This window comes from Gambusia affinis, linkage group LG11 (assembly GCF_019740435.1).
Source record: "Gambusia affinis linkage group LG11, SWU_Gaff_1.0, whole genome shotgun sequence".
Classification (NCBI taxonomy): domain Eukaryota; kingdom Metazoa; phylum Chordata; class Actinopteri; order Cyprinodontiformes; family Poeciliidae; genus Gambusia; species Gambusia affinis.
In genome coordinates this window covers 8,110,550-8,137,864 of record NC_057878.1, presented here as the reverse complement: position 1 = coordinate 8,137,864, position 27,315 = coordinate 8,110,550, and the positions used below count along the sequence as shown (strand labels likewise).

Sequence of the window (27,315 nt, the reverse complement as noted above, 5' to 3'; positions counted from 1 at the left end):
TTTATTGTACATGCGATATTTTGAACACTCCTAACGTGAAACATTTCTACCATTCCCCTGGCTTATCATCTTACCGTCAACATGAGACTTCCTCATCCAGTTCTAAGAGAAGCTACTCTAGATACAAATTAAATGTCATATTTATAAGGCCTAACAAGGAGGTGTGTAGCCTTTTATCTCTACTTAGCAGTCAGATCAGAACTGGTAGGAGATTCCTTCATGATGTTCCCTCGGTCTGAAGCCCCTTTAACGAGATGAGCTGTGGGGAGCGGTGCTCTGCTGATCACCTCGTTGGAAAATAATGTCCCCAATGCTTTTCCTCTGCCTATGCGAAAGACATGTTCAGCTGTCTGAAAATAGCTCCTCTTGAAAGACTGTTGCTGTGTGAAAACTAAAGCAGCTCCATCCGTCACAGATGTTCATGTTAACGCTGTTTTGCAGCTGCTGTCAGCATGTTTGTTAAAGAGTCTGCTGCAGGTTTGGCTACCTGAGCAGATAGCTCGTCTAATTACCCACCAACTTGTGCAGTGATATTGTGTGGAGTAAGAAATGTAGCTTAAGAGCCACTTTTAAATGTAGCAAATGATTAGTTCATGATAAATTCGTCTTGAACAGAAGGTACACTTCACATTTTTTTAACGGTAATTCAGAGCTGCAGCTAGCAGTTATTTTAGTTAACGATTATTCTGTCGATTATTCAAACAATCAGTTAAACGGGTAAACCAAACATGGCACATTCAGTAGATTTTTAATTTACGTTTTTCTTATATAATCTTAGAAATGCATTAAAAAATGCCAATGAACAAACAATTCGGTTCCTTTTGTAAGTAGGAAAATAAGCATTTTATTGCTTAATATGAGTAACGCAGCCTTTCTTTACTTGAGTCTTTGTAAGAAAGGATGTAGCTAAAAGAATAACACTGACTTAAAATCAATACAGTGTAGGATGATTATATACCAACCATATTTACAGACAAAGGTGTTTCTTTTTCATATATTTTACAGTTTTGTCTCCACTACTGCTCTGAGGGTGTTGTGGCCTTCTTTCAGTTTTTGCGCTCCAGTTTACGATTAATCGATCACCAAATTAGGTGACGATTATTTGAACAATCGATTAGTCACTATCAATCCGATTAATTGTTTCAGGCGCACAGTAATTACCAGCATGTCACGTTCCAGTAGTGGCAGGAATAAAAGCAATTAGATTATGTCATGCCTGGTTGCTTTTACTTTTTCCTTTAGACATCATATTAAAGCTATCTTTTTGTAGCACTATTATTCACCTCCTCTCAGTCCCATATTTACTTTTAACTTGTACATTAATAATGTGGACTTGGAGTAAAACATGGAGGTCCCCCCAGTCTTTCATCAAGACTCTCAAACCACTCCATGACCTCGGTTAACATCAGTTTTATTAGATTTTTTTTTTTTTCTACTTAATGTACTCTTCAATCCCTTCTCCAGATTAGGACTATTAAAGTCCCTGCCTTCTCTATTAATATTCCAGTTAGTCCTCATACCAGACCCTTGGACAACCCCGCAAATGGCAGGCGGTGCTTTTCCTCCCCCTGGGTGTGAAACCTGGGCTTCCTCTCGCTCTCTCTTTTGGAGGGCTTTGAATAATCGCCGCTCACCTCCCTTTTTATTTGTAACCACTGGCTTTATTAATGCAGGGCTGTTTTGAAAGGACAGCTGAAACGGGAACGAGGATGGGGGGGCCGTCCGGGGCCAACTGATGATAATTGGCGGGCTTAAAGCGTTGGTGGGGAGGAAAAAATGGATGAATGAATGAACCTGTGAGTGAATGAGAGCAAATGAAAGCTGCCCGGGGACGCTACAGTGGACAGCTGTGAGCAGAGGGGTTTGTTGGAGGGGTTTCAGGTCAGAGCTGGACGGACGGGACAGCTGGATACGTCTGTTTTCTATAGAGCGCTCACCTCGGCTCCTTCAGCCCGTTTATTGCTCTCCTCTTCTACCTTTTCATTCTGTTTGCTTTCACCAGTTCATTCATGTTCATAGCCATGTCCTGTTTTTGTCTCCATTCCTCCCGCTGTCCACCCGTTCAAAAGGGACAGTATCCCTTCCTACTCTCTCCTGCTGTGTTAATTAGCAGACACTTGCAACTCTGTTTAAAAATTTTGATTCAAAAAATTAGAATTTTATATTTTTACAGGCAGTTTATTTTCCTCTTTTACTGCTTTTCGTCCTTTTTCACTCATCCAGCAGGTGCTACTTTAGTATTGGAGCGTGAGGGGACATGAAGTTTCTTGAGCCGGGGTCTTGGAGTCCCATTTGGCTCTTTGGGTTCGCCACTGTGGCTCTTAAAAAAAGAAAGAAAAAAATAACTATTTTTCCTGTGTGTTCTAATGCATGCAACATCTACAACAAGCTTTTAAAAGTAACCAACTTCAAACTGTGCTACCCATCCGTCCTCATTTTCCATTTTCTATAAAATAAATAAATTTTACTTTCATTTCATTGGCTTTCATAGTGAAACATTTTATTTTTGAGGTATTTGTAAAATCACTTTCAGTGGCTCAATATATGACTTTTATTTTGCAGTTCTGAGGGCAAAAGTGGCTCCTTGAATGGAAAAGTGTATCCTAGATGCTGGTTCACCTACTTTAAAACCTATATACTGTAAAGCACTTATAGAAATATTCCTGTAGAAAAGAGGGGAAATTTATCTCAGATTAGCTGAGACAGCTAAGGTACTATAATAAAATTTTAGATGAGAATTATAATAATGATCTAAAATTAAGACGTTAAATGTCTTAAATTCTTTAAATAAAATGTAAGTTGGCCTTAAATGTGTCACAGGTCTTAAATGTTTAATCTTAAAAATTGATTCTCATGAATTTGTGACGTTTTTTCCTGTCAGGCAAAAGTTTGGGTTGTGTGCAGACATCTTCACTGACTTGACGGTGGTTAAGGCGACAAGCAGCAAGCTTTTAAAACAAACAGGTCACTAGCTGCTACACCCATCTTCAGTTTCCACTCTTATTTTCTTAATATGCTGCTTCCATCCACATACCAAACAAATGACTAGTTGCTTCGCATCAAAATGTACTCAGCTGGCTGCTGTAGATAAAGCTGGCTACTTTTTACATTCCTTTTATAGGAAGTGCTTTACGTTTAAAGACTGACTCCCCGTCGACCCCTCAACCTCTCCCCACATGTGCGATTTAGACACACACATACACACACATCTCCTCCTGATTTGGTGGCCCCTGTTGTTGTTGCACTGGAGCACGTTCTCAGGCCCCTGATTTACTATGTCAGTCCATTAGATTCGAAAGGCGGGTGTTTCGAGTGAAGTGGGAATCGGTAAATTCAAGGGAACTGTGAAAGTTGGAGGTTCACTTCAAAAGATTGACAGTCTCAGACACACACACGCACAATCTTAGACTCTCCATTTGTTCACGTTTTCATTTGAGTGTTTGGTCGCTATGAATGAGGAACATCAAAGCTCATGCTTCTCGTCTTTTCAGTTTTAATTCACACATGTACAGACCAAACACACACACACACACACACACACACATCAGAGGTGTGGTGGTTTGAACCAGCGGCGGGCAGATGAAAGCAGGAGTCCTCTTCTTGCCCTGATGTCATCTATCTCTCTCTCTCTCTCTCTCTCTGTCTCTCTCTCTCTCTCTCTTTCTCTCTCTGTGTGTGTCTCTCTCTCTCCTGGTGTGAACAGGTCAAAGTGACCCTCTCTCACTACAGAGAGCCGCAGTACAATCGGTGGACCTTTGAGCCACGTTTGAATTCCCATTCATCTTTCCCTCTGTCCCTCTTCCTCTTCATCCCAGAAAGACGCATAAAAGATCAGAGACGAGCAGAAAATTCAGTCGTTGCTCTGCTGGTTGAACTGTTATTTGTTTAAAAAAAATAAAGGTAGATTCGTTTTGCGGGTTTAAGGCAGAAATTCGACTTTGTACGATCTTAAAAATCAGAACTGAAGTTGAAGTTTTTGTGTTTTGAAAACTTGAAGGCCAAGACGGTTCCTCTTGATGACGGTCTCCATCTGATCAGCAAACCATTTTACCACCGGCATTGCCAAAAAAGGACAATTTTTGTAATGCCATTGACAATAATGTATACCTCTTTCTCAATTAAGTACCCCAAAATCAGAAGAGACCCTACATAACACCCAGAAATCCTGGAGTACATAAATCCCCAGTACCGAGTAATTGTTTTCTAACATTTTTTAAGGTGTTCAATTAATGCAGATAAATTGACAGAGATAATTTATCTGTGTTAGTTTAGCAGTGTGAATACAATCTGTCCTGGGACACACTGATGTACCACTGGTACACAGATTATCAGATTGCATTGGACAACATCTGTGGTTAAGTTTTGACGATTAAAATCACACATCTTTCAAATCAAGAGCATTTATACTCTTTTTTTTATTTTTTTATACTCTTTCTGTTAGACTCATCTAGAGCTTATAAACTCCTCTGGTTTTTAAGGAGTTATTAGGCTACAAAACTCTTAAAGGAACTGAAGCAAATGTGAGCAAAGTATTTTATTTGTGTTTATATATGGCAGGATACCAAGATCGAGATTGTTCAGGGAGGATTTTAAGACCAGACTGGAAAAATGGTGCTTGGATCTCTCCACTTCTGAATTTAGCAGGAGTGGACAGATGAAAACTCATTAAATTGGGGACTGTGCTGTGTTTTATTTTTGGTTAATGCAAGTATGTCATCTTTGTCAGCTCATCAAGCTGTTGTTTATAGTACTGTGGCAATTTTAAATGGGCAAATTATAGCTGTATGATCAAATTTATTGAATTATTTTTTTAAGGCAAAAAAAGGCTGCATCAGTCAAAAAAAAAAATCATGTTTAGTTTATATAGCCCCTTAATTTTCTCTGGTTAATTCACTGTTAGTAAGCAGAAACCAAACAATTTCAGTCTGACTCACAAAGTCCTTAAGTTAGATTTTATATGCATATAATATAAACACTCCTTATTTCATAATGACAGCTCAGTCATCCAAGATGTTGCAGCTACTTGCTTGTTGTCGGTGTTCCACAGTGCAGAAGAGGACAAGTTTTCTGTCAAACTCGTCGTCTTCTGCAGAGACGAGGCAGAGCGCAGTGGGACAAACTTTTGGCTCCATTCAATCCGTTCGTTTTGTGTGGGTGTGTTCAACCTCTTGAGCTCATGATATAGAATTTGAGGTTCCGGCTTTCTGGTTTTGCGAACGTTTCTGGGCTTTTTTACGTGTGCCTCTTTGTTCCAGAGGCAGACTAAATCTGAGGCCACATATGGCCAGCGAACTGCTCTGGTGGTTTGCTACTTCCTCGAAGTGACACAGTGTTTCCCCGACTGCTAACCATGGCCGCGGCGTGCTGGCTCGCAACCGGTGGACTGCGGTTTACTGCTAGAGCATCCACCCCAAACACCAGCATGAGCTCACCTCTATAATTAGCCCAACTTTATCGAAGCTAAAAATATGCATTATGGATGTTGTTTGTTTTAGGGGTTTTTTTATAGCATCTGCAAGAAATCATATGTAGGTACGTCTCAGTACATTAGAATGTAATTGAAGAGTTATTTTGCCTCACTAATTCAAGTCAAAAATTAGTGAAACTCATGAATTCATTACACACTGGTTGGTGGTTTTCTAGCTTACATTTCCGTCTTTTTGTGTCTTATTTACAAATTACAGTTCCTCAGGTAATTTCAATACTACATCAGACAATCAAGAAAAATCATGTTTAAAACTTACTAGTTCTCATGTTAACAGGTTTCTTTCTTTACTAAGCCAGTACAGGTTTCATGGAGACTGAAAGGATCAATGGCAAGCCAGCCAACATGGTGTGACTGGTGTGTTGCCGAGTTACGCTCACAGCCACGGATGTGAATCATCCGAACCGAAGCTTTACGAGGCCAAACGGCCGAGTCTCTGTGTTGGGATCGTAGCTGGAACTGCAACGACCTTTGCCCTTCGTTTCAACTCGAAACAGATTTTACGGCTGCAAAAAAGGTTTCTCTTACAGCGAATAAACTTTGTAGTGACTCATTGAGACAGGCAGCTGTTATATAAGAAACTTATTTGGCATTAATGCAAATTTGAATTTATTACACATCTTACTTCCAATTTGACTGTTTTCAGTTACACTTTTGTCAAAGTGCAAGAAAAACGCAGTACAAAAGTGTGTCTTTACGACCCCGTAACACATAATTATTGCAATGCCCATGGTTGAGTGGTGGAAGGTTAGTAAGATGATCTTCCATTTTAGCAATTTTAAAGAACCAACACAAAAAAAAAAGGTATTTTCTTAAAATACAGAGCCCTATGTGTTCTGTTTGTCACGGTTTTCTTGGCCAAATAAATTCCGGGTGCAGTTTTTGAAAACACAACTTAGGTGTTGTAACATAGAAGTTTGGCTGAGATAATGATGATGCTGTCATCATCATTAGATAATGACGATGCTGACGTCTGATTGAAAGACGTCTCTTTCAATCAGACGTCTCTGATTGAAAAGACATCTCTTCAATCAGAGGCGTCTTCAGGTTTGTTGCAAGACTGACTGCTACAGGAGATCGTTTCTGGCCACAGCATCACCATATGATAACTTATTCCCTTTGGAAAAAATGAAGTATTTTTTTAACCGAATTGATGTTGAAAACACTGACGAACGCAATGAAGCTCTTTTGGTGACGTTTAGATCTTTAACATTAACGTAGCATTGAATCCCCCCCCAGAAGATGCCCAGAAGTCTAATATTTGTTCTGACGTTTAGCATGCATATTACGTTATATTCTCATTTTAACGGTTTGGCTTATTGGTGTGTTTATGTGGGATCCAGTGACTCAACTGATTTAGAAAAAAGAAACTGCAAAGAAAGTAACTTCACCAATAAAGAGGAAAACATTTTACTGCTTCACAGCGTCTCTGAGTTCCAACATGGGTATCGTTTCTGTCTTTTATCGGATAAAGGATGGATATAGCTTTAAATGTTGATTACAGCATTGTTTGTGCTGATCAGAGATTACAGAAAGATAGCTGAGCCGCGTTGGCTCCCTTCATCTGTCTTAATCTGTTCGTGTTGTTGTCTCTCCTTCGTTCTTTCCTCTCATCTCTCATTAGTCTATTCCTTCTTTTTATCCCATCTTGTGTTGGAGCACCGTGGACATGCCGACACATGTTCAGCTACTTCCGTCTTTCTTTTTCTTTTCTTTCTTTTTTTTTTTTTTTAGGTAAGGTTCTACTTTTGTTTAAAAATACCCGATAAGAATCTCCCATCTCTTTTCTTCCGGATCTTTCTATTTCCCTCCTTTGCTGTTTTCCTCCAGGCTCTATATCCTCTAAGATGGTGTGGATAAGGGACACCTGTTGTAGCCCTTCAGCGCTCCAATGTTTGGGTGTTCCTGATCACAGAGCGGACCCGGGTGTTTGGGTGAAGCACAAACTTTAAAGGGTTGAGAAGACAAAGCAGGCCAGGGAAGCTATCAGGCTGAATAGTTAAAAAAAAAGAAAAGAAAAAGTTTGTAGGAGTTGCTGGTGTACAGAGATATTGCTTGGTTAGGATTCTTGTGTTGCGGCTACAAAGAGAAAGTAGCAGCAATCCTGTTGTCCAAGGATTCCTGGACAGGCAGATTGTTTTTGCACATTTTGAAGCTCTGAGCATTAACTTTTACATAGTCTACTTTTAGTTTGGGTCTGTTTTTTCATTCAGTGTTAATAATTTTATCACTGAAAGCAAAAGCTAAAAGATTTCATAGCGTCAAACCAATCATTATTCTTAATTATTCTTCATTTCTTTGTTTTGCTTTCAAGGAACTCAGATGTTTTTTTTTTAAAGGGGTTTTATGTAGAAATACTCAGTGTGGGTTAGGTGAAAATAATGACATTATTTATTAATGTCATATTAAATAATGACAAGTATTCATTAAACAATTAGGCAAAAATGTTGTTTGTGTTTTACCAATATTTTCGTCGTGTTTCCTTTAAGGGCTGAGAAAATAATCGGATTAATCATGATGAATCGATTATTCAAATAATTGTCAACTAGTCTGGTAATCGATTAAATATTAACTGGAGTTTGCAGAATCTTAATGGGCCATTTGTTGAAAGAACAACGTACTCAGAACGGTACTTGAGCCAAAACTGCACTGTAAACGTTTACATTTTTCATTTAAGATAAAAACAAAACCTTTGCCTGTAAATGTTTTCTACCTTGAACTCCTCAAGTGGCCGTCTTAGCTTCACCCCGTTCAAAATGCTCCCCTTAAACACCTTTTGCTCTCCAATTATCAATCAATCAATTCCCAAAGTAATCAACAGATCAGACCTACACTGTAAGGATGTTCAGTCAAGCAGAAAGAGCTGAAAAGTCCTAACACATGTTGGTGTTGGGACGTTTTTTTAGCTGCAGTTCATCCTTTGCTACACATGAGTGAGCATTCACTAAAAAATTTTTATTATATTTTGGGCAATAAAGTGTTTATTTTCTCATTTAAAAGAAGCTAATAGCTTGGTATTAGCATCTGTTCCTAATATTTAATAAAAATGTTTTAAGTGCTTAAATAAGAAGATCTACAGAATGTGGCCATTTTTTTTCTATCCGATTAATTGAATGATTGTTAGATAGTTTAATCGATTACTAAAATAATCATTAGTTGCATCCCTACTTCTTTCTTTTTAAGCATCAAAGCGATCTTCCTTGGCATCATGGTCTTGCTCCACTTGCTTTACAGCAGGGGTCTCAAACTCCAGGCCTCGAGGGCCGCAGTCCTGCAGTTTTTAGATGTGCCACAGGTACAAAACACTGGAATGAAATGGCTTAATTACCTCCACCTTGTGTAGATCAGTTCTCCAGAACCTTCATTATTCTATTCAGGTGTGGTGCAGCAGAGGCACATCTAAACGTTGCAGGACTGCGGCCCTCGAGGACTGGAGTTTGAGACCCCTGCTTTACAGCTTTTAGTTTTTGCACTTTCCATAAATAAAGTCTGACTACCCAAAGATTTACTGTGAAGTTTTGTATTTTTGCTTCAAAAATTGGTCTCAGTGACATGTGAAAGGTCTGGAAAATCCAAACATTTTAATTTAACAATAAAAGAAAACCTTGTTCATAAGTAGTGGCTGCCCCCAGGCTTACAGAGACTCTGTCTCTCTCTCCTCAGGCTGCCAGCGTCCAGTCGGCCTGTCCAAAGGAAAGGCAAAAGTTTGCTACTACAGCGGCTGGTACTACTGCCAGAGCTGCCATCAGGATAACTCCTTCCTCATCCCTGCGCGGCTGCTGCACAACTGGGACACCAGTAAACACAAGGTGGGGAAAACACACACAGCCAGCCTGGCCTTGTCTGACAGCCAAAGAGAATCACAAGGCATTTCTAAAGCTCGCGAACGAGCGTGTTGCATCCCGCCTTTTTAATCTGCACAAACCGCAGCCTTTATTGTCGGGCCGTTCTTTAAGCCTACTTCATACAAAACATGCATGAAAAGCACAGCTTGCTTGGGATTATGTGTAATGTGTTGGCAGTGCTCGGTGCACACAACCAAAAATAAACTCTTGCCGTGCTCCTCCAGGTGTCCAAACAGGCCAAGGAGTTCCTGGAGTTTGTGTACGAGGAGCCGTTGCTGGACATCCAGCAGCTCAACCCCTGCCTGTACGAACACTGCGAAGCGTTGAGCTCAGTGCTGCGCCTCCGTCAGCAGCTCCAGTCGCTCAGGGCCTACCTGTTCAGCTGCAGGGCGACCGTCGCCGAAGACCTGAGGCGACGGTAGGTCGCCTGAAATCTCACTTCTGCTTTTTGAGCCCTCATCGAACGCGCCACTGTCGTAGTTCAAAAGCAGTTGAGAGTGAAAACGAACTCTTCTGTGCCCTAAATCACAGAGTCGGCACCTGAATTTAACTAAACAACCAGGTGAGAGGCTCCCGTTGGAAAAGTACCGGTGAATACGTGTCAGTGCGGTAAAAGGTTAGTTAATCCTGAATGATGCAGTGAGCAGCAGCTCTTTCCTTAAACAACCTGAAGTAAACATTCTGAGACTCTGGAAACGATACAATTCTGTCCAGAACCATCAAAGCAACACAAATTAGATCCTACATGAAGGTGGAATAAATGGTTGAGTTTAATTAATCTAGTTCTTATTTCATATGAAATTCGGTCGCAATTTGTTGAGCATTTTCATGTGAGCACTGTGGAGGGATACTCAAAGTGTTTGAGCTAGACAGCTGCCTGATGAAAACCCCGTAAAAAAAAAGACTCTGTTTTAAGGTGAAAGGTTGGACAGCAAACCTGGTGGAGCCTTTCGGCAAACTGGCTTTGTTACCTCTAGAAACAATTTCAACCCGTCTGCCATGTTACGGCAGGTTGGAAACTCAAATAAAACTATTATTTTAATGAAAAGAAACCCTGAAGATGAAATTCCACCAGTTACTGCAGCTGTACCTTATTGTACAGCTTTTGACAACAAAACACCTTCCACAGAACGACTGCATTTCACAAGCTGTGTTTTATATATTTAAATATTTGTAACAATGCAAACCTCTAACATCTCACATGATCTGAGTGTGATTAATCTGCTAACATTTTTTTAATCAAGTGATAGGACTAGTAGATGCACAAAAAAATATTAATATTTTCAATAATAAGATTGCAAAGCACTGCTTGGACGCAAAATTTAATAGGCCAAGTTCTCATGACTTCATGCATTCGGCTGGATTTCCTTTGATGCCTTAATGGCATCTGCAGTCTTTACGCTCACAGGAAGAGGTGGGGGCATTTTGATTATGGAGGAAAAATAGAGGAAAGAGTCAACATGTGGGTTAATCATAACTGTCATCACAATATTTTACAGTCTTACTCCAATGGTGTATTTGCACAGAATACCAAAAACCTTATTTTTACCATTTGTGATTGGTATATTCAAGACGTTTTGACATTAGACTGAACCTCACATTTTTGCTTTATGTAAAACTTCGACATTAATGATTCACTGAATGAACTGAGACGCACACGTTTACTTTTTTTTATTATTTTTTTTACAATTTATCTCTAGGTTGGCCATAATTTTGATTATGCAGTAGTGTAAACCTACCCCCTCTGTATGTGACGTTTCGTCTCCTTTCGAATGACAGAAACATTACTTTTACATTCTCATCACCAGTAAGTTTCAAATATTTTCATGTTGCTTTGCTCGACCAAGATCAGCTAAATGAAGCGAGTTGCTGCTCAGAGAAGCGTTGTGGCTTTCTGTGTTTACTTCTGTCCCATTAGCCGATGCCGGCCAGCGGCCCACCACTTCTAAACACTCCAGGATTGATGAGGTCTGTGGCGCTAAAGCCTTCCTGATGTCATCTGTCTACATGGCGGACGGGGGTCTGAAAAGAGAAACCTGTGGACACGCACACGCAGTTTAACTTTTACACCAGACTGTTGAGGCAGCGCTCGTGTTTACTGCGTTCCAGTTCGTTGTGTTTCCACAAAACGCACCAGCTAAGCCAGCAGAGGAATGAACCGCTTTCATCAGGTGCTGGGGGCGGGCTCCTGGGGAACAGCAGCCAATCAAAACGTTTATTCCTGTTTTGCTGCCGATGCGGATAAAAAATAAAAAATCAGCGGATTAAAACTGTAAACTTTCACAAGCACAGCTGGTTGTTTAAAGCTGTTAGTAAACTATGGTTGGAATGATAGGGCCTCTGTTTCCAGGGATACCGGGATAAATAATGTATTGTCAGGTTGACTCCAAAAAATGCAGAAAAGTAAACAAGCTGATCTTTTTTTTGGGGGGGTGGGGGGCACATGGGGGAATGGGTTTGGTGCCGTCTTTTTTTAAAGTAAATAATGGTACACAGTAAGTTCCACTGTTGTCCATTTGATTGTGAAGTGATATAATTTTACAACCTGAATCAAACCAGAGGATTCCTACTTGTGTCTAAAACCTGAATGTACATTCCTCTAGCTCAGTGCTAATCAATTCCAATCCTCAGGACCCCCCCACCCCCTGCTCTGCATGTTTTAGATGTGCCTCTGTTTCACAACAGCTGATACAAATGATTGCATGACCTCTTCTGCAGGCATCAAGTCCTGCAGAAGCCTGTTAATCACCCATAGATTCAACCCAGGTGTGTGTCAGCAGGGAAACACCTAAAACATGCAGGGTAGTGGGGGCCTGAGGACCAGAATTGAGAAGCACTGCTGTAGCTGAACTTTGTCACATTTTATCACTTTACAACCTTAGATAACTGTGTTTTAGTGTGATTTTATGGGACAGAGTAAGTCAAAGTACTGCATAACCTTGAGGTGAAAGCAGTGTGTAGTGAAATGTTGGGGTTGGTGTTTAGTAACCCAACTCTGTTTTAAACACTTATTTTCATCTCCTACTGTCTGGTGTGTTTTCTCTGTTTACTAATAAGGACGATTCCTGAACTCTCCAGGTTACAGAGAATTTTTATACAGGTTTATTGGAGTAAAAATGTTCAGCTTTAATGGGAAAAAACGGGTATAATTTTTGTTTAGATGAAGGTTTATTCATGCAGCGGGCAAATGCCACCCAAATCTAACTTTTTTATTTTCGCCCATATGGGACTCATGTCCAAGTTTTTCATGGCAATCTGAATGGCCCACTTCTGACATTTTTAACCCACAATCCTAAAAACTCCAAGTTGTTCCACTTCCATTTGTGACGTTAAATCAGATATATATCTGTTAGTTTTCAAAACGTCGGGCGTTCTGAACAGTCATGTTGTATTTTATCTGACTTTTACGTCATTGACAGGAAACACCAGCTCTCACTGAACATCCACACTGACTTCTCCACAGAAGTTGCAGTCCATGCTCTGTAGCTGTTAGTTGTGCTTTCTGTTTTATTGCTTTCTTTGCCAACAGTACTCTTGGCTGCCATTGCTCAACAACTGGAAGTCGGTACATAGACAGCAGCTTAATTGGTAGTATGAACAACCACCCAAGAAAAATCGCATTTCAGCAAAAAATCTGAGTTGAGCATCGAGACCTGCTGTGCGAATGCAGCCAAAATCATTTTCCTTACCTTTGACAATTAAGCGCTACATTTTGTTTGGCTAAAATCCTAATAAAATGCTTAAAAGTTTCCACTTTTAGGTCCAGCTTTGTTATTTGTCTAGCAGGGGAATTGGTAAAATAATAAAAATTTGAATTACACAACAAACTTGAGTCCTGACAGCTTGTTGTGTAATTTCTCAATGATTGTTGAAAATTCAAGTAGGGTGAGGTAACTTGGTGATAGAAAGCCTTGATTTGCCGCCTTCGTACACACACCTTGACACTTACCACTTACTTCCTAATGCACACACTTAGTGAAGTCAGACCTTCCTTTGGTAAACCATCATAATCCCAGAGTGATAACAGTTTTAATAAAAGGCAGGTCACGTCCATTTGAAAAATCCTTCAGGATATTGCTGTAAAATGTAGACTTGAGGGTTACTAGGTCTTGCAAACATAAATATTTAAGTAGTTACTATTTGTGTAACATTTGTAATTCTGTGTGAGGCCTTTCTAATCTAATCTTCTGATGTGTTTCTAATCAAGATCAACACACGCGGCACAATCTCAGTTTTTGTCTCTGCGTGTTTGTTGTCGTGAATGCTGATGAGGTAACCGTTGGTAACCTGCCAAACATCAGATTACCGGTGGTGTCTGTCGCCATGGTGTGTTTGGATCACACACGTCCATGTACCGTAGCGACACTCATCACAGCTTTAGATGGGATTTGACGCGGTGCCGTCTATCTTGGTTTTCTGAGAGGAGGCCTCGGTCTTCACACACCGAAGACAATCTTTTATTGTTTGCTATTTACCATCTCTAACCTTATTCTGACCTCGAAGTGTTACTGCTGCAGGAACGTGCAAAATTATTTGTATTCCTTTCACCTTTTTCACATTTTACGTTGCAACAACAAACTTCAGTGTGTTTTACTGGGATTTTATGTGCTAGACCAACACCAAGTGATGCATTTTAAACAAGACTCCTGATGGATTCTTTCAACGGTGGCTTTTCTTCTTGCCGCTTCCCGTCAGCAGATTCTCCCACCCAAGCTTTCATGGGACTCTAGGTCTGTTGGGTTGTTTGTCAGTTCAGGGGGATGGTCATGACTCTGTGGATTTGAAGTTACCCCATTCTCTTTCCATTTCCAGATTGAACATAGCTCCATGGGATGTTCACAGGTTGGGATGATGGTTTAAACCCTGACCCTTAATCCTCGTCTTGTTGGCTGTGTTTCTTGGTCTTCTTGATGTTCGCTAAAACCTCTGAAGTTTCCTCAGCGCCGTCAATTTATACTGATTGACGGCTTCATACACACAAATAGGCGTTTTACTAATTAGATAGCCTGATGAATCTGAGCCCCTTGTTCCAATCTTTGCTTCTTACAGAAGGTCTGCACCCTCAAAGTTTTAAATTTGATCCAATCGCTAACGGTTGGGCAGTTTGACCCCATGAAGCTTATTAGATATTGCTTGCACTGTAAATAATCAACCTCTGCTGAGAAGATAGCAGTGCTGGCTGTTCAGTATTTGGAAGCGTGTCCAACACAGACTGAACGACTTCCTTCACTTCTTCCCCCGCCATTGCTGCAACTGCAGGCAGACTGCAAATCTAAAACGGCGCAGAAAATTGTCGTCATCATTCACAACTTCTCCTCCTCTTTGCTGATTGGCCCGGTTGAAATTCTACTGTAGGAATCCACTTCAATGGGAGAAAGCCCAGACGGAGCACTGTAAGGAGATGAGAATTGAGCGTAACGGCGTAGCAAGGAGATGGCCAAGTTACTAATTAGATTACTTCTGAAGGGTTTTATTTAGAGGCAGCAGGGCCTCAGATATTTGCATGCCAAGATAATTAAATTTATCATTTTCCTTCCACCTAACAATTATGTGCCTCTTTGTGGCACATAATAAACTATACTGGGGTCAATCTCCTTTTTATCTGATGGGGAAAGGAAAGATTTAGATGTTTTCATCAGTATAAAATTACTTCATATTAACCAGTTGATCTGATTTGGGGAAAATGATGCAGTAAATGTTTTTGTGTCTCTACCAGGATTTTTCCCAGGGAATACCTTCTACAGCACATTCACCTGTACTCTCTGGCTGACCTGCAGCAGGTACACATTTACACACTCAAACATGCATGGGAGATGTAGTCGTATACAACAGAAATAATAACACATGAAGAAATAACGACACATACACTGTTTTTCTTACTCTGTTTATCAAGGTAAACCTTCCTGCTTAATGTCTGTTAGCTTTACCAAAGTTATATCTCTTAGCAATGACGTGCGGTCAGGGGAGGCAGGTGAGGCAGTGCCTCACCAGCCACCATGGAAAGAAAGAAAATATATAATCATAAAGTAATTTAAATTGTTAGATTCATCCGGTGGTTTGTACTAAAAAATATTTATTTTTCATGTAGCTTCACCAATTTCGATTTTTATTTGTTCAAAATCGCTGAATTTTCTTATTTTCCCATTCTGCTAAGCGGAGAGAGCATGTTGCTGTACGGCGTCAATAAAATGGTTTAAACAAATTTAATATGTGAAATTATTTCCAATAATTTAGCTTATGTATATAATGTACAGTGCTTTTTGTCACCAACTGTGTTTGTGTAACGTGTTTCGTGTAATGAGCGATTATAAACGGCAGAGAACAGGTTCGAGGTGAGGCAGGCAGTTCTCTTGCCTCATGGCAGGGGGCGCTCAAGATCCCAGACGTTCGTCTTGTTCACTCCTCAACTGCCGAGTAAGTGACAGCGAGCTAGGCTAAACGATTCGGGAAGCAAGTCAAGTGCAGCGATAGATTATAATAGAGATAGTGATTTTTTGTTTTGTTTTTTAAGGAAATGTGTGTTTTGTGAGCTACAGTTTGTATGTGTAAGGATGCAGAAGTGAAATATAACCTGTAAACTGCTGTCAATCTATGCATCTATTTGCAAATCTGATTCTGATGACGTCAGTGCCTCACCAGCTATGAACCTCACCGCACGTCACTGTCTCTTAGCTAGTTTCATAGAGAAAATATAGTAGATGCAATTTTGTTCTTTAAAATCAGAAATTTACATCGATTGAGATGAACATGCCTTTAAACAGTTTGAGAAAGCTTGAATAATAAGCTTGTGGCGTTTGTAGCCTTCTGATTTCACAACATGTGAGATAATTGGAGACTAATTTAATTCAAATTCTCTGTTTGGTAAGTTCATTGATAACCATTGGATAATTTCACTATTCCATCTTTTTTTTGTTTTTTGGTCTAACCAAAGTTTAAACAATGGCTGAGATTCAGTTCTAAGAAGGATCTCCACATTTAACAGATGGGTTTCTCTGATACAAACAAAGTAATGCCTTGCAAAATTTTTAATATGATGCTAAGTTGCAATTTGCTTAATTTATTTCTGTAACATATGGCCAGTTGAATGGACTTTAGCTTCTTTATGCCCACTTCGGGTTTATGTTTCTAAAAGCTGAGATACTAAAGTGTGTGAAGAGTTTTGGGGACATTGTTTATTGATTCAGAAAAGAATCTAAAAAGATATTTATGATATACATCGGGGTTCAGCAATAAATCGCAACGACATCAAATCGTCCTCAATTTTCTTAATTTTGGGAGATTTGCGATTAGTCAATATCTTTACTAACAGTCACCCCAATGTTGCTAATCTAGCAACTTTGTCACTATATTTAGCAACTTTTCAGAAAAAAAATATGCATATTTATAATTGAAATTGGCAGATCACCCCTTTTAAAGATTGGTGATCAGACAAAAAGCTGCAGTCAGTGCACTCCTGCATATAACTAACATAATTGCCCCAATTTTCTACAACAGCAGTGCAACATGTTCTCAATATGATGCAGTTCTGATAAAGAGCTTTTTGATGTGGAAAAAGCACGTCAAAAATAGCAACAAAAAAAAAAAAGAATAAAATCCTCATAGATAATTAGCTTGTTGAATTAATTCACATCCAAGTTCCTGTAAACTTGCCTTTCAGCTCTGAAACAGTCAAAACACCTCAGAGGATTATTTGCCTAATGATTGTTTTCCTGACTGACCGTCCTCTGATTTTGTATCTGCTCGCGTTTGTCTCCAGTTTGTTTTAAAAGATGTCATTGCTTTCAGCTTCACATGAAGGACTCACAGTTTTGTAGCAAATAAAAAAAAAAAAAAAAAAGTAAAAGAAAACACGCCCCGGCCTCCCCGCAGTTCAGTACCGAGCCGTCAAACTGAGTTGGGGGTCTGAGGAAAAGCGAGCAGAAATGACTGAAAAGTCCTTTTGTTTGTCATTATGTTCATTATGTAGTAGCTTGCCCCCGTTTTTTTCTTTTCTCTTTTTTTTTTTTATTTTCTTCTCTTCCCCTCTGCTTTCATCCCGCTCTGACTCAGAGATCGGCCTCAGACTCTCACGGTGAAAGGGATTGGAGCCCCTCCTCCTCCACTCCCACACTCTGTGTCTCTCTCTGCTTCACTAATTGGTCACATTCAGAATCAACGGGCAGAAAAACAAAGCGTGACATCCCTCCATTCTTCCCAACATCCCCTCAGCCTCACGCACACGCTCGCCACACATGTGCGCTCCCCTGCTAAAGCTCGACGAGTCGCTCAGAAAACCCCCCCAGAGCAGACATTTGCTACTAATTCCAACAAGAGTCTTTGACAGAGTCTGCCCTCTCCTCTTTTCCTCCCCCACCACCACCACTTCTCTCGCTCTCTCTCTGTCGGAGATTCTCGAGCACTCTGCCTCTTAATTGGTTTTCCATATTAACAAGCCTGTTTCTTTTGATTCTCCTCCTGAATAAAATGACGCACTTGATCAACGTGGCTTTTTTTGTTCCAGCTCAGAGGTCAGCGAAGGCTGAGCTTCTCCGGCTAAAGCTTGGACCACATTAGTCTTTTCACCTCCTGACAAACAGCCTCCACCCTAACTCCCAAGCCCCCTTCAATAAGGACCCAGTTGGTTTTCTAGAAGCCATATGTGTTTGTCTAGGGACACTCATCGCAGTTCCTCGGCCGGCTTTAGGGGCGGTTTCTGTGGTTTTGTGCGAAGACTAAAGTAGCAGCAAGAAAATGTTTGTGTGCATGCATGCAGCCAGCTTCCCACAGTGACACCCTGGCATTCCCTGTATGCCTGGCATGCCTCTCCACTCACACTTGACCAGACACACAGAGGCCTCTTAAGTAAAGGCTAGGTGTTCTCAGAAAGATTTCCACCTTCTCCTCGTGGGTTCAGCCGCAGGCGGAGCAAACATAGACGGGAAAAGTATCGGGTGTCCTAAACTTCACGGTCATTTGAGATTTCAAAGTTGTCATTTTATTGTCTAAGTAACAGCATGCACCAAAACGAAGTCGGGGTTTTGGGTTTTTTTTATGTTACTGTGAAAAATTATTAGCTAAATGATTGCAGTGGTGCAGCAGGGGTCGTTCATAAATCACCAATCAGGTCAGTGGCTCAATAATGTTCCAAGAACCTTAACATTGATGGCAAAAAGACAGCTTAGCAGTTTTTATCAGTCTTCAAGCATCACCTCTTCAGGACAAAGCCCTATTCTGTCTTGGAAAGCAGCGATGTGTTTCCCACCTGTACTGTGACATTTATGATGTACTTTTCAACTGAAAAACCAACTGAGAGTTGGTGAAAATATGTCAAAAAGGCGACAGTAGCTTGACTTCATAGGCTACACACCTTTAAACTTAGAAATCCTTAGAGGCAATTCCTGATTCAAAAACAATATTTAATCTTCCTAAGTTATAGTCTATCAATATTAACCCGCTCTCACTCAGAGACTTCTCCACATCTGTCCATTTTAAGTGTTGCATCAAGTTTTAGACTTTGGCTAGGACATTCCAAAGCTTTCAATTTGTTCAGGTGAAGCCTGTATTGTTGCATGACGAATGCTTGGACCCATTGTGACGCTGAAAACGTAAATCTCTGGTCATCTTCTGCTTTTTAGCAAACAAATTAAAACTGCCAGGTAAAACTGGCTGACATCTTAAACTGGTGATAATTTAGTTCGACCCTAGCAAAAAAAAAACAAAGCAAGCCTCATAATACAGTACTAATACATATACATATACATAATACATATACTCTGGGTCAAGATTGTCTTTTGCCTCTATTGCTGTAAATGTTGGCACTTTCACAACACTTTCCCTCAGTTTTTGCACTTTGCTAATTTCACATTGCTATATTTCAATTACTCCAGAAAGAGCAGAGTAGAAAATATTCAGCTTAGCAAGAGCTTTAAAAACTGTGGATTTGCTTATTTATTCTGTCTTATTGGTTAAAATCATTTGAATTAGAAATAAATGTCATGGATGGCAATATCATATCAGTTTTCTGTTTTAAACAAGAGCAAAAATGTTAATTAAAAATGGTGTGATGCTGTGAAGACATTGTAGTTTTACTGAAGGCCAATTTTAGCAACTCCTGCAATCAACAGAGGGACAGTTTCCACTTTATGCACAACATCCATCAAGTTTTGTGTATTTTCACTTCAATGGAGGAGAGCGCGTTATCCAAACAGAGTTCACCCCGGTTCTTCCCAGCCTCGTTATCCCAGCTGGCTGTCCAGTTTCTCAATGGAGCTTCAGTGTGTGTGTGTGTGAGGGAACGAGGAGGGCACGCTAACGGCTGTTAAACAGCAGTTTTAGGGGATTAGGAGGTTTTGGAGCACAAAGACTCTGCGTGCAGCAGAGAAAGAGTTTGAACTGGAGGAGGAGGGGCGCAGAGAGAGAAGCTGAAAAGTGGGTGTTTGTTATTGGGGGGGGGGTTTTGTGGGAGCTTTTTTTAGAAGGGGAAAAGGTCAAAGATAATCCAGGTGCAGAGATTTTTCCAGATAAAATCAATAATTCGGTTGATAGTTTAGGTTCTGTCTGAACAGTAGTATTAGATGGCGTGGACTTGTGCTGTACTCTGGCAATTACCAAAAATATGCGCCTATCTTTTCAATAAATTACTTCAAAGCACATGAATTACGCCTCATGTTGCCATTTAATCCCTTTCTTTATCCCTCAGCAAAGCCTTTTGTAGCCGTGTACGTAAAGCATTCGTTTATTTTTCTTTGTATTTAAGGATTTTCATAAATATTGCTCATATTATCTCCGTAAGATATTAAAGCCACTTAATTGTTTTTAAGTTTTAAGAACCTTTTCAGACTCATTATTAAGACATAATTTTTTTTTAAATCGGCCTCGATGAATAATTTATCTGATTCAACATTATTTTGCTTAGTCAGTAAGCCATTGAATTGCAGATGTCAAATTAGTTTTATATATTATGAAATTGCTTTGCTGCCAATTTTGTTTTTGTCAACAAAACAAAATTCATACTTCATCTAAAATTGAATGATTTTATTGATTACATGTCAGAGTATTGTCATCTGACTTTAGGTCCGACTTCGTCCAACGTATTTCTGAAATATGACATCAAATGTCTCCAATAATTTGGAGTTCTGTCGTAATGATAGCTGCAACTTCAAGTATTAGTGAGCAAAAACAATTATTGAGCCAACATCAGGCTCTCTTCTGCGTCTTTCTCTTAGTCTGTGTAAGCCCATCACTTTCTGGCTCTCTTCTTATTTAGCATAACTCACACAGAAGCAACTAAAGACAGCATGGAGATTTTAGAAAAAAAATAGACTCTACTACTTTTTCAGAAACTGTTTTTAAACAAATAAGATTTTCCACTGACTGAAAGCAAAAGTATAATTCAAGGTTCAAAAACGTGCTTAATTCAGAACTATTTCACTTACCTCCTTCACTTCAAACAACACTAAGTATTATTTACATGCATATCAATAAGTTCATAAGTTATACGTTGCATTTAGCTTGTCCTTTCCAGCAGTCCAAGACTCAAAATTGAGAAAAGGAATTAGAAAAAAAAATGCAAAAAAATGAAGAGAGGTGGGGCTAAAAGCTAGGATTTAAAGGAAATAAGTATAGGGGAGAGAACAAATGTAAGAAAGAGAATAAAAGACAACACCTTAGAAGTCTGCTTCTACACCAGCAGAACGAGAGAAAAAACAGAACGGAGAAAAAACAGAACGGAGAAACCACGACGACAAACATTTGCACATGGTAATAATTAAAACAAGATATGCTTGGTGGCAACCGCAGCCCAATATGGAGCGTATCTGTAAACACTTGAGTTCAAACACCTGTGTGTGGGCGTGTGTGATTAAAAATAATCTCAGGTTCATCCTCTTCAGGATTGAACCGTATTACAGTTTAGTCTTGTGTCATCAGAAAGGCCTTTGCACAAGTCTCAGTCACGTCTGCCCATATGTTAGCTCCTGGGACGTCCATTAAATTTCAACATAGCAATAAAAATTATACAAAACAATTTAACTTAATTGTGCACTATTCTCTAAAGACTTTAGACTACATGATACTTCCACTTATTTTTATTCTTTTCCACATGTACAGCAGTTGACCTCTGATCGTTCTTAAATTTTATGACCTCATACTTTAAAAAAAATCTCTAATGTGGTAACATAACTTTAATTTCTACCAAAAAAAAATGTTAGGGGACAAAAACATAGGCCATGACATAACCTGTAGATCTCAGAATCAGCAGTAACTATAGAAACAGGCTAGCTGCATGCTAGCTACAGAATGTTTAGCCTAGCGCCTAGCTAGCGTTACATGCTGTTTACACTCAACATGACTCTACTTGATGCTGCTCTTCTTCACTCCTGACACTTCACAAGGGAAACGCTTAATTGCTTTGCATCTCAACTGTAAAAAAACAACAACAACAAAAAAACCCAGTCACAGGAAGTGGATTTGAACTTAAAATGGTTGGAATATCGGTCGAAGACATTCACTTTCTACCTTGTGTAGTCCAAAGAGGAGGGGTCAATGAGTCAGGCCATGCAGTGCAGCTCTCATTATAGCTTGGAAAACTCTAGTTAATCACAATCAGTGACTTATTTTACTTTTCTGGATTTGTTCCTTAGACAAGAAAAATTGGCTTTACGCTGTGCGATTATCTGTTGGCTGAATATTTGGTCTTAATTATCTGTTTGGTCAGTGAGACGGGTTCATTTAGGTCTTTCAGGACCTGCCTACAGTTTGGCTATTAATCAGATAAAAGTAATGTCACATTTTTAGATATGTTTATGCCTTTTTTATATTAGATATGCATTAAAAGATCCAAATAAACAATTCAGTTATTTTTTAAAATAAGGAAATAAACATTTTATTGTCTAAAATCCAATAACAGCATTAATTTAGTGCATGTTTGATCTTTAGCAGCAAAGACCTGCAGCTAAAAAAAAATCCTTCTAACGTCAACGTGTGAAAAGCTCAGGCCTTTCTGCTTGACTTGGTGACTATTTGTTGGATTAGCCAATTGATAATTGGATAGGTACTTAATAGGAGATTTGTTTTTCTATAAAATTTGAACCAGGTAAAGCTGAAACTGCCACTTGAGTTCTGATTAGAACATATTTACAGATAAATGTGTTTTTTTGGAGGGGGGCTTCTTAAATGCAAAATGTATATATGGCATCTTTGTGCAGTTTTCACTTGATGTGTTGCTTTTTTCAGAAAATTGCCTTTTTTAAATCCAGTTATCGATGAATCAACTACTAAATTAGTTGACAATTTTTTTCAATAATGGATTTATCACAATTAACCCGATTAATCGTTTCATCACGAAAATGCTCTTCTTTTAGCTTTTTATATCATTGTTCTTGAAGACAAAGATTCAGCTAGAATCTGCAGATTTGCAAGATTTGGAGATCCGATATTGGCCACTAAATTCTGATTGCAGCATCTCTAAATTATCTTAAATCACAATGCATGTCCAGTTCTGAAACCTGCAGAGGTCTGAGCTCCTCGACTCTGAACTGCAGCTGATTTTCTGTCGTCTCCAAGGACAACTGCAACTTTTTTATATATTTATATGTTCTTATTAAATTTCACAGTCTGAATTATTGTCCCGGTGTGATACCAACAGCCAGTGGCACTTTGATGTAGCTAATAAAACGGTCAGTGATTATTTACTGCGGCAGTAACAGCTGACGTATGGGCATTTAAGGAAAATGAAAGCCAATTTTCACCTTAGCCAACTAGTTTTGATAAAAACAGGCTGGTGCCAGCTTCTGGAATTGCATGTTTTAATGAAAAGCACCCAGGCCTTGTCCACACGGAGGAAGCTGGATTTGATTTACTTGTTTTCTGTTTGTCAAGTTTTCGCTCTTTCACAGAGTTACTCCCATGCCTCTCCGTCAGACCAGCCACCTTCCTGTTCTTTTCCCCGCCGTTCCCCTCGGAGAGCCAGTCAGTCACCAGAGCTCTGCTGCCTTTCGCTTGACTCTGCCCAGTCCAATAATAGGGGGCCTTAATTACCGAGCCTGTCAGCCTCCATCAGCAGATCCATTCGTCATGTGGACTGGGCAGGACCGGACTGAGCAGGCCTCCTTTACTTTGGATTTGGTTTGGCTCCGTGTGGGCGGAGGGGGACAGGCACGTCTCTCTGCCTCCCTCGGGATCCATCTGGCTGCCGTTAGAACTTGATTATCTGGACTCAACTGAGCATGTTCCTGTATTTTAAATACGTACGTTTACAACGTTTCTGTTTAGGTGTTAAAGCATTTCCTACCGTGGAAACAAACTCAATTCAGCTCTTCTCAAGGTGCTTTCCAAGTCAAACCATTCAATGCAAGTACAGGAATATGTAATCAAATCGATCCAGTCATTCAGAGACATTCAGACACAAGTGCATTCAATGTGAACCTAATATTTAATAGGGTGCAGAGTTGGGCATTTATTGTATAGTATCGTTTGTCATTTATCTGACAAACGATACACAGTTACAGTGTGTAACTCTGAGTTACAGTTAAAGTCCAATTAGACTCCACAAGTTTGTTGTTGTAATGCTAGGCCAGAAAGTACGTTTTTATTCGGGCATCAATCAGAAAACAAATTGATGTCAGGTAGATAGCACCTAATGGTTGTCATGGAGACTTGGGGAACGCAAGATGAACAGTGAACTTAAGCAAGTCTTTTGTTTATTTCTGTCTTTACACGTTGCTCGCACTGTAGATGCGTTAGCTATTTCCTGAGTACACAGAAGTTTACCTCTTTTTTTAGAGCATTAAAGAAAAACATTACCTTTGTGTCGCATCATAAATATACCCCAGGCACATTATTTATTTATTTAAAGTTCCTATGCACTTTGACAACTTGAAAAACAACAGCATAAATACTAAAAAAGTGCTTTATTTGCATTTATTTTACAGAAATTATTGAGTAGGACCAATCAAAACGATACCTTTTAATTGGTCCGACTCTCTTTTTCTACCTGTTATATATTTATCAGTGTCTTTCTAAGAACTGCATAGGCTCTGTTTGGGTTGCTGCCGAAGACCATTTCATTTCGATTTGAAGTGTTGCAGCTCTTCACTCGGCTCTGTCTGATCCAGGGGAAACAGGATGAGTACATCTTAGCGTTTTATGTTTCATCTGTGTGCGTGTGTGGCTTCTTCCTCCACTCGCTACCTCAAGTCCTCCTCTTGTCCTCTCTTCGTCTGAAAAACAGCGTGAAGGAGCTTATAATTGGGAGGTCCAGAGCTCTGCCAGGTGGAACCACTCGTATCTGAATGCAGGCTCTCGCTTCTCTCTCAAGATCTCATGTTTATTATACCTCTGCCACTCTCTCCTACTTCCTCCTCTGTTTTTTCTGCTACTTTTTTCCCCCGTCTCACGGGTCTCGATATCCTCATGAACCGGTCCGCTTCACTAGCCCGGCCGGCATGAGGAAGCTTTTGGAAACATGTTGAGTTTTTATGTTCTCTGCTCACTCGTACACAGAAGAAACGCAACAATAGAGCTCCTCCTTAGCCCACCGCCGCTCCTTTTAGGAACTCGCTAAGTGTCGCCGTTAAAAGACGATCTCAAAATACAAGATGGCCGCTCTGTTACCTGTTGTCTTCTCTTCCTTCTGCTTCTTCTCCTCTTTTTTCTTCTCCGTCTAAACCAACAACAGTCTTGGTGTCATTTATCAATTGTTCTAATTTAAGTTTATTCTGCTGTATTGTGTGTGTCATACGCCTCTTTAGCACTATTTGCCTGTCACCTTTGTGTTTAATTTCATTTAAACAGTCCCGTCAGAATATTATTTTTGTTGACTGTCGCAACCTCAAATTCCAGTTTTTGTTTTTTCCTTTAAAGTTGCAGTCAAAGTTTGCCATATTTGTCATAATATCGTCTTGGCAAAAAGAAAAAATACAGGGCTTTAGTATAGTTCATATTTAAAGTGTTCTAGTACCTTCTTGAAATAGCACTCTTTCTACAAATAAAACTAGAAAATTAGCATTTTCATGCAAAACTGAAGTGTGAATGCTGTAGGCTAAAGGTTATTGCTGAAAACCGCAGAACTACTTGTAAACAGAACAATTGCTGGAATGTAACCAGCAGAAGCCGGAGAACAAAGTAAAAAACAGTCGTTTTCAAAAGCAAAGCATTTCTGCTTTAAGTTAAAGCTAAAACTCGAGTTTAGCGGTTTAAAAATCACACGTTCTTAATTGGTGAACAATTTGAACAGTGAAAAGATTGAGTCTCTTTAGTGCAGTAAAACCACTGTGTAGCTATTTAGTTAACATTTAGCTAATGTTAGCTATTTAGCTAGCATTAGTTGTAGAAAGCTAATGTAATCTTGAATGTTGTAATACGTCATGAAACAGGAAGTGAAATTAGAAGGTAGCTAACGGGATTGCAAAGCAAACTTCAGCTGCTTTTCTGAATGTCAGAGAAGAAGGAAATCCCAGAAACGTACGGGTGATTGGTCAGATTTGCGGAAAAGCTGCGATGACGACCCAAATTGTGAACGAGTTTGCATTAACAGGTGTGATCACAATTTCCTGCAGGGACTGTTTAAGGTATTTTCCCTGATTAGTCTGTGAGTGGTGGTGGTAGAGACATACCACTAGTCAGTGACTTTTGATGACATGTAGGTCATCAGTCAGGTTTTCAGCAGAAAACTTTGCTCTCTGGCTGGGCATACAAAGGATGATTTATGGACACCGCAGATCTTTCTTTGGTCTGATGAGTGATACGGTTTGTTTAGTCTGCCTCATTGCACAACAGAAATCAAAGATTTTTTTTCTAAAGAAAGCAAAGATCACAGCATTGTTCTCCCTGCTGTTGTTCATCAAAGCATATTCCCCAACCGAGCTTGTTGACGTCAAGCCCAGAGCTGTTGTCATAATGACATCGTGAGCCAATGGGCGATTATAAGGCTTTTAGCATTTATCGGCATTACATATCACTCACCCCTCTCCTCCGTCCCCCCTCCTCCTCAAGGTGATCGACGGGAAACTGGCCCCCTTCCTGTCCAAGGTGATCAAATTCGCCAGCTCCCACGTGTTCGGCTGCAGCCTGTGTCGAGAGAAGGGCTTCATCTGCGAGCTGTGCCAGAACGGACAGGTCATCTACCCCTTTCAGGAGAACGCCACGCGAAGGTACGCGTTCTCACGCCGGCTCCAGAGCCCTCGACTCGCCCGGAGAGGTTGTGTTCAATCACGATTTAGACTTGATATAAGAGGCGTTGGTAGATCCCACATAAACAGTTTCATCATTACTGTGAGCTAAAGTAAGAACTGACTTGATGTCACTGATTATTTTTCATCACAAACTTCCTCTTTCACTGTTTTATTTTGGAAAAAAAACCCAAACGGGACTTTTTCCTCTGGCCGTTAAGATGTGATAATCTGCGTGGACGTGTCGCTCTAAGCTTTCGCTCTGCGTTTTGTTCATAACACCGGCTGAGTCAGAGGGAGAGGGGATTTTCCTCGACACAGTCCAGAGCCTCGTCTTCATCGCCGAGAGTCAGAGAGAGACAGACGGCTGAGAGATAAGAGCTGAACAGGAGCGATTCCTGAAAGACGCTGAGCCGTGGCCTGGCACACACACATACACACACACACACCCCTGCACACACACGCATTCACACCCAGCTGTTGAGCTGAGTGTTAACGTGTGAACTGATAACGGCTGGGTCTGCTGGCCAGTAAGACTCAGAGGGCGGAGAACGGGGCAACAACTAGACCCAGGTGGTCTAACTGAATCTATTTACTTTAGTTGTGTTTAAATAGGAAGCCATATTTGTAGTTTTGACCGTGCCGTAAGATCACGTCCAAAAAAGATATCCACGAAACCTAAATAGAAACCTTGGAGTCATTCATACTGATTTTCAATTTGTGTAAAAAAAAAAATAAAAAATGCAGAAATGGCGTAAAAGTTTTTATCTTAAATTGATTTGATTAGGACAGTGGAAATGATCAACATTACTGTAATTCATAGCAGTGCAAGTATGCA

General features: G+C 40.0%; 1 protein-coding gene across 5 annotated transcripts in view; it reads left to right on the top strand.

Annotated features, from left to right (window-relative positions):
- plekhm3 (pleckstrin homology domain containing, family M, member 3) overlaps positions 1 to 27,315 on the top strand; it is a 40,105-nt gene that overhangs the window by 10,663 nt on the left and 2,127 nt on the right. For all 5 annotated transcript variants that reach the window (XM_044132897.1, XM_044132899.1, XM_044132895.1 and 2 more), the window contains 4 exons: positions 9,149 to 9,294; positions 9,555 to 9,748; positions 15,047 to 15,110; positions 26,302 to 26,459. In XM_044132897.1, the coding sequence (XP_043988832.1) occupies positions 9,149 to 9,294; positions 9,555 to 9,748; positions 15,047 to 15,110; positions 26,302 to 26,459 (562 nt within the window). The remainder of the gene's footprint in view (positions 1 to 9,148; positions 9,295 to 9,554; positions 9,749 to 15,046; positions 15,111 to 26,301; positions 26,460 to 27,315) is intronic.